General features: G+C 39.8%; 1 protein-coding gene across 1 annotated transcript in view; it reads right to left on the reverse strand.

The window, feature by feature from the left end:
* The window catches only part of TTC1 (tetratricopeptide repeat domain 1), a 58,368-nt gene that overhangs the window by 8,707 nt on the left and 37,579 nt on the right, over positions 1 to 12,082 (reverse strand). Inside the window, exons 5-7 of the mRNA XM_025867118.2 lie at positions 7,960 to 7,996; positions 3,281 to 3,429; positions 1,286 to 1,340 (exon numbers count right to left, since the gene is read on the reverse strand). Of these exons, the coding sequence (XP_025722903.1) occupies positions 1,286 to 1,340; positions 3,281 to 3,429; positions 7,960 to 7,996 (241 nt within the window). The remainder of the gene's footprint in view (positions 1 to 1,285; positions 1,341 to 3,280; positions 3,430 to 7,959; positions 7,997 to 12,082) is intronic.

A 12,082-nucleotide genomic window follows, 5' to 3' on the forward strand; every position in this document is an offset into this window, starting at 1 on the left:
GCACTTCCAAAGTAATTTTTCTGCTCAAACATGGTGTCAAATTTAAATATGTAAATTAGGGAAAGAGTGTCTTTTGGAAAAACTGGGGAAGGCTCCAGAAGTCTCCCCAACTCTAAAAACAGTTCTCAGCAGGGGCCAGAGGGTTGTGGACTGTCTAAATTTAACGGCTTCTTCTCAGTCAGCTCTGCCAGCAGAGTGATCCTTTGGAAAATATGTTCTCCTTTTCTGGATATGACGCCGAAAGGCCATACATGGCTAAGCTCAATTTATTTTAAGATTTTTTCCTTTAGGCCCATGTGATTGCAATATATTAAATTCAATTCACATGGTGGATTTAAAAAATACTCATAAGGAAGAACACAAAACATATCTTGAGCAGGAAAGTTATCAGTCAGGTTATGAGCAGAATATACTGGGCAGGTCTCTGTCCAAGAACCTTTACTCCCCTTAGTCAAGCAGACTAATTCATGGGGGGCTTCTCTGATTCCAACTATAACATGCTTTCGCAGGTACGAGAACTAAACCATTAGTCCAACCTCCCTGCGCTCCACTCAGTCTTCTGTCTCCTCACTACTTACTCCTAACTGCTGCCCTCGCGTGTCTTCTCAAACGCCAATGGGACTCTCTAGGCCATTTTCAAGACAAACGTTCCCTTGGTTCTGACACGGTTTTGACTTGCAGTAGCTGTATTCTAATGAAATTAAAAACTTAAGTCGTTTATTCAATGAAGAAACTCAACTGTTTTCATGTAATCAATGATCTGAAATAGAGGTTAGTGGGATCCCAGGTTGAATCATGTCTGCATTCCAGAAGGCAGGAACATTTCTCAGGAAAAACAAAATAGAAGTTTAGTTTTTCAAAAGCTGACATCCTCTCTAAGCCACTCTAACCCTTCTGGAGTCAAAGACAGCTCAGACCTCGCTATGGCTCACACAACAAACGATGGGCCCCAAAGCTATTTCTTTCTTTCTTTTTTTTTTTTTAAAGATTTTTATTTATTTATTTGACAGAGAGAGACAGCGAGAGAGGGAACACAAGCAGGAGGAGTGGGAGAGAGAGAAGCAGACTCCCCGCCGAGCAGGGAGCCCGACGCGAGACTCGATCCCGGGACTCCAGGATCATGACCTGAGCCAAAGGCAGTCGCTTAACCAACTGAGCCACCCAGGCGCCCCCCAAAGCTCTTTCTAACTCTTGTGTTCTCCTCCAGCAAATCCCAAATCCTGCTGTCCCTCACCCCCGCCTCTTAGCTACTAGGGTCATGGGAAAGTAAGGGAAGCAAACTTACCTAACATCTCTGCCTTTAGCCTTTCGTTACGTTCTTCAATCTGTTTAGGTAATCTCTGAGGGGAAAAGAGGAGAAACAAGGACTGGTGAAAAATCTTTTGGCTTTATGTTGAATTTGAGAAACAAGCTTAATGTGAGAGTCAAATCGGATGCTGTACATATATAAGATCCTATTAAATACAGAAAAAAACAAGTATTTGTGGGTGAGCTATACAAACGGGTTTTGTTTGGCTCACTGCTCTATTCCCAGTTCTTGGCACTGTGGCCCAGGGAGGACCTCAATAAAAATTTGGTAAATACATAGACGAAAAAATTTCTGAAAGAATACATTCCAGATGTTTACATTGGTATATTTAGGTGGTGGGATTATGGGTTATATATTTTTAATTTTTTGGCTGACTTGTATTTTTTAATTTGAAGTCCTTTCTTAGTATAATCTAAGTTGTTGAGAAGGGGTCAGATCAATATTGTATGTCCCTAAATGAATCACCAACTCAGGGTTTTTCAGTCTCAGCACTACTGATATTCTGGACTAGGTAATGCTTTGTTGTAAGGGCTGTCTTATGCATTGTAGGAGGTTTAGAGCATTCTTGGCCACTAGATACCAAGAGTACCATTCCAGTCATGCCAATCAAAATGTCTCCAGACACTGCCAAATATCCCTGGAAACCAAATCATCCCACTTGAAAACCAATGATCTAGAGTAGAGTCTTGTATAGCTGCTTTTAGCTCTGTAATTGGCCCTAAGTACTCTGCAATTTTAGTAACAACCCAGTTATAATAATTCAAAATAAAACAAATTCGTTATGCATATAACAACTAACATAAAAGGCTCCCTTTTACAGAAGGTTTAAAACCAATGTGACAATAGCGGCTACCAAGAGTTTGGCTAAGATTTTAAGAACTCTATTCCCTTTCCTTGTGTCAAATTTAAGTCATCCTACCACCATTCAGAGATGTTAAAAGTCAGATAAAGGATTAAAACCAATTTCAAACTGCTGATGTGTTTAATGATCCAAACCAGTCTATCTCCCATTATTCCCCTTCTGGATAAATAAAAGATCAGTTATATTGAAGGAAGAGAGTACGAGTGGGAGGGGCAGAGACGGAGAGAGAATCTTTTTTTCTTTTTAAGATTTTATTTATTTAAGACAGAGAGAAAGAGAGAGAGAGAGAGACTGAGAGCAAGCATGAGCAGGGGGGAGGGGCAGAAGCAGGCTCCCCACTGAGCAGGGAGTCCGATCATAGGGCTCAATCCCAGGACTCCAGGGTCATGACCTGAGCCAAAAGCAGCTGCTTAACCGACTGAGCCACCCAGGCCGGAGAGAGAATCTTAAGCAGACTCCCTGCGGAACCCAACACGGGGCCTGATCTCGAGACCCTGAGATCATGACCCCAGCTGAAACCAAGAGTCGGATGCTCAGCTAACTGCACCACCCAACTGCCCCTGGAGTTATTTTTAAGGGGAAAAAAAACAGTAACATTTAGCTAACTGACAACTGACATAAAAATATTATGTTTATTAGAACCAAGAGGATCTGTAGTGCCATGGACAAGAGTAAGAGTAATTTTAAGAAAGACAAGAAGGCTAATCTGGAATATATTTAATTGGAAGTATGCTGGCCATATGATAGTCAATAGAAACTTGGTGACTGAAAAGGATGGGCAGAAAACCAGAAGTTTATTACCTCTAATACTCAGACTCATTTTGGACTAAATTGTACAAGATTTCCATAGTCTAACAATGAAACTGAGTTCTCATTAACCCTACAGATTAAAGGTTTACACAGTTAACACTTAAAGAATGGAGATTAAATGGTACATGGTCACAGAGGGTCTGTGACCACCACTTCAAAGTTAGATCTTGCATATATTTTGATAAGTCCTTAAAAATATACAAATGGAAGGTAGTCAGGTCCCAGAGGATTATTTAAGATTCAATGAGTAGCAACACAGGGAACAGAACAAAAAATATTTTTCTAAAAATTAGGTTTACCATGCAAGCTTCTCTTGCTTGATGTACAGATGGATCTTTTTCTAAAATGGACTTATAGTCCTCCAGGGCTTCATCTAGCTTGTCCGTTTTCTCGTACAACTCTGCTCTTCTCAGTATTGCCTTGATATAGCTGGGGTTTAACTGAATTGCTGTAAAAAGAGAAGAAATCATTGTTACTATGAAGAAAAAGGGCCTGCACGTGCCCAGCTATATTGTGTTTCTTTATTAACCATCCTCCAAGGGTCTAAAAGGAAGAGTCATTTGTCAAAGACTACACCTGGCACTGGCACACTTTCTCCGTAAAGGGCAAGACAATACATAATTTCCGCTTTGCAGGATAGACCATCTCTCACAACTACTCAACTTTGCTACTGTAGCACAAAAGAAACCACAGACCATGTAGAAGAAAATAAAGATGGCTGTCCTTCAAGAAACCTTTGTTTATGGACACTGAACTTTGAATTTCATATCATTTTCCTATGTCACAAAATATTTCTTTTTTGATTTCCAACCATTTAAAAAATGTAAAACCATTCTTAGCTTGGGGGCTGTACACAAGCAGGTGGCAGGTTGAGTTTGGCTTGGTGGCTATAGTTTACGAAACCCAGGTCTACACCCAAAGTTCTGTTTTCACATACTTGCCCTTTGTCTAGTTCAGAACAGGCCAGAACACAGAGCCCTCATGCACAGTCCAAAAGTGACAGAATTTGAAGGTACAAATTAAAGAATTGAGGGAAAACAGTTTGGTGGCAGACTCTGCTATCATTCTTTTTTCTAGGCCTCAACACCTGAGGTTATGCCTTGACTACTGAGGTTACATTTTTAGCTAAACCCTCACTGTTCCTTCAGATTTCCGTTCCAACACCTTTAGGTCACCGATGCATATCCTTTCCTTTATCCAGGAATGACTGTCCTTCTAAAAATCCTTTGCCCATGTTTTGGATCAACTATACTGCATTTCTCTTATTCTTTTGAGTTGTTTCTTTTTCTGTTAGAAAGCAAGGTCATGGCTCCATAACTTTTTTCTTCAAGTAATATACTCAATTTTTATTCATTCATGTTTTCAGTAACTATTTCTTTAGTACCTAATATCTATACCTCATGCAGTGTCTCTCTGGAGTATAGTGGTAAACAAGACAGACAAAGTCCTCCTCCTCACAAAGCTTGAAGCTATTCTAGTAGGCAAGAGGAGACAGCATACAGGTATATAATTTCAGACAGTCCCAGTGCTATACAGAAAAATGAAACAGGGTAAGTAAATGCAAGTGAAAGGGGAAATAAGGTAACTTCAGACAGCAGTCAAAGACTATGAAAAGGGAATATTGGAGGGAGGCCAGCCACTTGAAAGGAGAAGTGTACCAGGAAGAGGGACCAACAAGAGTAAAGGCTCCAAAACAATAACAACCTTGGCATATTAGTGACTAGGCTCGGGGCTGTGGAAGGGGTAAGGCTGAAGATACAGGCAAGGACCAGAGCGTGGAGGCCTTGCTGGCCAGGGAAAGGAGCGTATACTTTTTCCTAAGTGTGATGAGAAGGCACAGGAACGGTTGCAAGCAGCCTAAAGACATCATCTGATTTAGAGCTTTCAAGGACTCCTCGGGCCGCAGTGTGGAGGGCAAGAAAGAATGCAGTGAGGTGGCTGACAGCCTACTGAAGTGGTCCGGATGACAGAGACTGCTGGCTAAGCTGGTTGTTGTGGAGAGGGAGAGAAAAGGCCACATTAAATACATGTCTTTGAACTAGAGCCCAGAGGACTTGCTAATTAACTATGTGGAATGAAAGAAAGAGAATAAGCAAGTGAATGGATGGTAATGACATTTATAAGAATGAAAAAACCGAACTGCGAGTTCTTTGTGGGTATGTGGGTGAGGGGACTGGGGAGGCCCCAGTCTGTTCTGGGCACCTTAAATCTTCAACGCTTACCAGACATCCAAGAATCTTGAGATGTCAAGTGTGCAATGGGATACGGGGGGTCCAGACAACAGGAAAGAGCTGAAGATATAAACTGTAACATATAGATGGCATTTAACGTTTCAGAACTGGATGAGATCATACAAGGAAAATTTATAGAGGAAAAAAAAGAAGAGGGCTCCATGTGGGACTAACATCTAGCGACTTTAAAAATGTCAAGGCTGACATAGAAGCCAGCAAAACAGAGTAAGGAATAGCCAATGAAACAAGAAAAAAAAAATGAGGAATGATACACTGTATTAAATGCTTTGGGGAGATGAGTAAAGAGAGGATAGAGAAGCCACTATTAAGTTGAGCAAGACGAAGTGGTGGGTGATGTTTACAAGATGAGTTTCCAGTGTCACGGGCAGAACAGAAGCCTAGTGGGTGCGGAATCAGGAGAGAATGGGAGAAGACACAGCAGACACGGCAAGTACAGATTACTGTTGTGAAGAAGAGGATAAGAGGAATGGTACAGTAGTTTGAGGGGGGCTGGGTACTGGTTCAGGAGAAGGTTTTCTGAAGGAACCCAAATCCCTAACATTTCAACTTCACATGCAGTCAACCTCCCCCTAGGCTGGTACATCGTATTCTCTTAAAATATCCCCAACTGCAATATCATAATATCCACAGGAAAAGTTCTCCAGTGACCTCTATTACATCTTTTAAAAAAACTCAACCCCTAATTTATATTTTCACCCAGATACTGCCTCCTTTTCAACTAGTGGATAATTTCTAACAAGGCAAATACATACTGAAGAGAAAGAACTTGTCCCAAGATCACTTTGTAAAAAAACCTCTAAAATCAACATAGCATCCTAAACATGTGATTTTCTTTCCCAGTCCATATAAAGAGAATGAACTTTAACTTTATGCCAAAGCTGAAGAGTCTAAGGTGAGTGGTATTAAATATTATTCCATGTGACTAGTGCTAACGAGCTCCAGTATGACCTCAGAAAGATGCTGTTAAGTCCTCTGCCAAGAAGGGTTATGAACTGTGTCTGGAGTACTGGAGTGAGGGGAGAAGGGACCTTAATACAAACAAACCATACTACTGTCAATGATTTTGCCTGTGGGTACAAGGTATGCAGTCCATAATGACTATGTAAAAGCACATGAGTATTGGTTTAAGCAAATCCCAAAACCAACCTCAAAAACACTTTCCTCCACTTCCTCTCATTTTCTTGGCAAGGCTCCTACACTTAGGGGTACAGCTGGAAATGAACTATGTTTCCTAGTGTATGCCTTGCTAATCAGGCTTACCAGGCATTTTCTCATGATTTGGTTACAGAAAAAGAGGTCTGAACATCAGTAACTTGTTCCTAATTTAAACTTGAGCCACACGTCTCACATAAATTAAGGTTAAACACCTTCCTCCAAACAAAACAGCACATTCAGAATTAGTTCCAGCCCAACATATAATAGATCAAAAGTACTTTCCTAGATTCAAAGGTACTAACAGTTTCATTCAGATACCAAGAAATACCAACTATAAAGAAAGAAAGCCAACTGAGGTGATTAATTAATGTAAAGGAAAAAAAAAGGAGAGGAATTCATGCTGAGCATGAGTAGGACCAGATAACATAAAAGGTTCTTTCTAACTCTTCAATTCTGAGAAAATATTATCCAAAGATGGAAGAGTAGTAGGATGCAAGGAAAGTGATTATGTGTGTTCTCCAAAACCAAGCTGGGCAGAAAGGCAAGACAGTGGTCTGGCCTATCAGGAAATCTCTGGATAAAAACCAAAACCAACCAACCAACCAACCAAAAACCCAAAGAGATCCTATGGCTGGCAGCGTCTCCCTAAGTTGGTGGGATAAAAAGACCGTAATGGAACTCAGGTATCAGAGAGCAAAGTCTCGGTTCACTGTGTGGAACCTGAAAACATAATTAAAACGATGGCAAGTGGGTCTGGAAGAATTACTGCACGTAAAGAGAGTACCAATTCCCTAACAGAAGCTGCCCCTCCCCGCGGCTACACCCCCCCCAAACACACAGATCCAGACGCCCTCGCAGCACTTAAGATCTTCAATTTCAATCCCCAAGGAAAGTAATTTAGACACTACAGGAAGCAAATTCTGTTCCACGAGTTTCTGTTGCCAAGGCAGCTTTGAATTTTTCTTCACATATTTACTAATACAGGATAAACTGAGAGAACTATCCATTCAAATGCATGTTTATGTGAAGATGACGACTACACAGCACCTCTAAGAACGCTGAACTATAAAGCTTCTTCTTTAAAAGTCCCAGGGTAAGGGTATACACATATACAAGTATGGTTGACCCTTGAACAATGCGAGGGGGAGGGGGTGTTAGGGGCGCTGACCCCCAACCCCTACGCAGCCAAAAATCCACAGATACCTTTTGACTCCCCCAAAACTTGATTACTAATAGCCTACTGTTGACCTGAAGCCTTACCAGTAACAAAGAGTTGATTAACACGTACTATGTATGTTCTGTGTATTATATACTGTATTCTTACAGTAACGGAAATTAGAGAAAAGAAAATGTTAAGAAAATCATAAGATTTTCTTAAAATATCCCCAACTGTATCCCCATACATTTAGAGTTCTTTGTTGTATTTATTCGGGAAAAAAAAAAAAATCCATGTATAAGTAGATCCATGTAGTTCAAACCTGTGTTTTTCAAGGGTCAACTACATACATCTATTTGTCCTGCTGAGGTAATGCTCTTGTAGGTTAACATATAACAAGACTAAAAAGTTGTACCTTTGCTGCAGTCACTGATGGCCATCTCTTTCTTGTCCTAAAAGGAAATATAACATTAGTATGTGTCACCCTAGTTCAATCTTAATGGCCCAAAGGCTCAATGACATAAGTTGATCATTAATAACTGCTTATGGAGATGCACAATGCTCTTTAAAGAAATCACATGAAAACATGCATATTACTTCCAAGCTAAAATTCCAAGTATGGTGACAGCTCTGATGTGAAAGCCTCCTAGAAACAAATTATTCAAGGAGTTTCTTCCTAACATCTTCAAAGACTATTGCAATTGACCTATTATATTTCCAAGGTACTTCACCATTAGAATGCTGATACTGAGGGGTGCCTGGGTGGCTCAGTCGTTAAACGTCTGCCTTTGGCTCAGGTCATGATCCCAGGGTCCTGGGATCGAGCCCCGCATCGGGCTCCCTACTTGGCGGGAAGCCTGCTTCTCCCTCTCCCACTCCCCCTGCTGTGTTCCTGCTCTCTCTGTCAAATAAATAAAATCTTTGAAAAGAAAAAAAAAGAGCGCTGATACTGAGAGAAAGTTATGATCAATAAGCAGGGCAAATGACTGAATATGAGTAACTGTTCATAACTCTCCTCCTTGGCTAGTTGTTATATTATCACACCCAAAGTGGTATCTTCTAGAAGGTATACAGATGGTCCATCATAGACACACAGCATCGTTTGTCATTAGTCTCCATTACAAATCTTTTTTTTTTTTTTTAAAGATTTTATTTATTTATTTGAGAGAGAAAGAGAGAGAGCAAGCAGGGGCAGGAGCAGAGGAAGAGGGAGATAATCTCCAACAGACTCTGAGCTTAGCTCTGAGCCCAATGCAGGGCTCAATCCCAGGACCCTGAAATTATGACCTGAGCTGAAACCAAGAGATGGATGCTTAACTGACTGAAACACCTAGGCGCCCCTTGGTTATAAATCTTAATTTATCCATTGATGAAACAAAAATAGAAAACAATTCATGAAATGAGATCTCTAATTTACCTTGCTCAATCTAGAAGCACGGCACAGGGAGAAGAACACTGGATCTCTAAAGAACTAGACTGTAATTCCAGCTCTGACGCTAACTTGCTATTTGGCCCCTCAAGCTCTAAAATGTCTATTTTCCTCAAATTAGAAGTTTTCTACAATATTACAGAAATGTTAATTCAAATAAATGTTCAACAGGGGTGCCTGGGTGCCTTAGTCGGTTGAGCATCCAACTACTGACTTCGGCTCAGGTCTATGATCTCAGGGTCATGAGATGGAGCCCTGCATTGGGCTTCATGCTCAGCAGGAGATCTACTCTTTGTGCTTTGGATATAAACAGCCATATTTAAACAAGGGGTATTGTTTTTTCCTCTGCCCCACCCCTCACATGCTGCACATAACGCTAATAAATAAATCTTTTTTAAAAAAGATTTTATTTTTTATTATTATTATTCTTTATTTATAGAGAGAGAGACAGTGAAAGAGGGAACACAAGCAGGGGGAGTGGGAGAGGGAGAAGCAGGCTTCCTGCCGAGCAGGGAGCTCAATGCAGGGCTCCATCCCAGGACCCTGGGATCATGCCCTGAGCTGAAGGAAGATGCTTGACGACTGAGTCACCCAGGTGCCCCATAAATAAATAAATCTTAAAAAAAAAAGAAAAAGAAAAAGAAAAAGAATAAATGTTCAATACTTCCCATAATGGCTACTGTAGAAAATACTAAATATTTTGAATAGTATTTTAGAGCAATGTCTATCAAACTGAGTTTCAGAATTCAGTCAAAATTCCAGGATGGCGAGTGACTATCATAATGAGTACAGGATTTCCTTTTGGGGTCATGAAAAAGTTCTGGAGCCAGAGTGGTGATGGCTGCATAATATTGTGAAAGTATTTAATGGTACTGAATCGTATAGTTTAAAACAGTTAAAATGGTGAATTTTAGGTCATTTGCATTTTACCCATAACAAACAAAAAAGGTTCCAGAGTCATCTGGGAGGCACTAACTGTATCATACCTCTTCCAATGTTCATCATTAACAATTCACATATTAAAAGCTCTATGAAGTCCTGTAGTAAAGAAATCTGTATAACTTTGGGTAAGTCAGTATTTTCCCAATTTACCATATTTCTATATATCCAAGACACACAATTTCATATTTTAAAGTTTCTGAAATAGAAGTAAATCTTTACAACTTATGTGTACACTTGTGGTGGTATTCTCTGTGCCCCTAAGAGACCACTAAGTTGCAGTGCATATTATCAATAATCAGCCTCTGCAGATCAAGGAATTATGGTATTTTACTGTGGAATCCTTTGTTTGAGGTCATAGTCTACTAACCCCTCAGGTATTATCTGCTGCTAAGAGTGTTAGTCTCCAAAGTGCCATGTATAAAAAAAATCAGAACCTATTTACCATCCTTTCATAACTTACATAAGATACACACACCACAATGTATATAAGATATAAGGACCGTTTTAAAAACTTAGGGCCTATACTTTTAGGGCTTTGTCTGCTCTTGTGTAGCCAAGCTTAGAGCTGAAACTCTGCCCTAACACCAGTTTGCCTTTTCTCCCCAGATGTGAAAGGTAAAGTTTGGTCAGGGTCACTCAGTCAGGGCTGCTGAGCCTGCATGTGCCTTTCAGAAATTTTTCTTAAAGCAATTAACCCATCACTTATTGAAAAACTCAGAATATGCTCCTTAAATCACTTCAGTGCTTTAATTCTGGAAGTTTTTATGTCTCTAACTATAGAGTCTTCTTAAAATATTAAGAGTACAACTTAAAAGAATAAAACAAAACAAAACATGCACCAACAAACCTATCCTTCGTATAGGAAACAGTCACAGAACAATTCTCTTCTGAGTTCTCCTCAGATGTGACAGATAAAAGACCAGCAAGACCATATACATTTTCCTAATTTAAGAACTGGTCGATTACGCTAGCTCAACCCAATCAATAACTTGTTAACTGTGGAAACAAAGAATTCCAAATCCCAGCAGCCAAATGGACCTTTTCCTGAAATTGAAGATATCCTTTATCTCATTTCATAATGTCAGTTTCTAGTTTGAGAATGTGACAAGATGTCTACAAGAAGCAAAAGCAAAAGGTAAGATTTTTTCCAGCTAAGTGTGAATTCAGATCAGTGGTAGAATATATTAATGAATATTGTTCTATGTAAACTTAAAACAATTGTTTTCTTTTTTTTTTTTTAAAGATTGTATTTATTTGACAGAGCGAGTGAGCCAGAGAGCTCAGGCGGGGAAATGGCAGAGGGAGAGGGAGGAGCAGGCTCCCCACTGAGTGGGGATTGATCCCAGGACCCTGGCATCATGACCCGACCTGAAGGAAGATGCTTAACCGACTAAGCCCCTGTTTTATTTCTTCTAACACAAAATGTCTGTTTGTATATTTTAGAATTATTTCTTCTCACATTCCATATGAATCACTCTAAAAACATTTCACCTTAGAAACTGAATCCAATAATAAAACATACAAGTTTAAACATAAAAAAACAAACAAAAAAACCAAACCCTTTCCTCATGTCCAATTATTCAAGTATTCACCATGCCACCCCTTTAAAAAAAAAACCTAGTCATCAAAAGTGACTTTGGTAGAGGCACTACAAAATTTCAGGCAACGAGAGAAAGTGATATAAATACCTGATATAAACAAACAAAAAAACCACTTAACCCAATTTCGACCTTGTTTTTTTTTTTAAAGATTTTTATTTATTTATTTGACAGAGAGACACAGCCAGAGAGGGAACACAAACAGGGGGAGTGGGAGAGGGAGAAGCAGACTTCCTGCTGAGCAGGGAGCCCAATGTGGGGCTCGATCCCATGACCAGGGATCATGACCTGAGCCAAAGGCAGACGCTTAACAGACTGAGCCACCCAGGTGCCCTTGACCTTGCTTTGTGGCTGCTTAAAGGTATGCTAAATAAACTACTCCTTGTGCTTTGGATATAAATAGCCATATTTAAACAAGCGGTACTTTTTTCCCCCCCAAAACTTTCACATCATTTCAATCCACTGAAATTGACTATGTTGACTAAATAGGACTATGTTGACTAAGTAGACAAATCAACAACAAATCTAACTTTTATTTTTATTTATTTATTTCAAAAAATATTTTATTT

Source organism: Callorhinus ursinus, unplaced genomic scaffold (assembly GCF_003265705.2).
Source record: "Callorhinus ursinus isolate GAN/ISIS: 27379988/994484 unplaced genomic scaffold, GSC_fseal_2.0 scaffold3, whole genome shotgun sequence".
Taxonomy (NCBI): domain Eukaryota; kingdom Metazoa; phylum Chordata; class Mammalia; order Carnivora; family Otariidae; genus Callorhinus; species Callorhinus ursinus.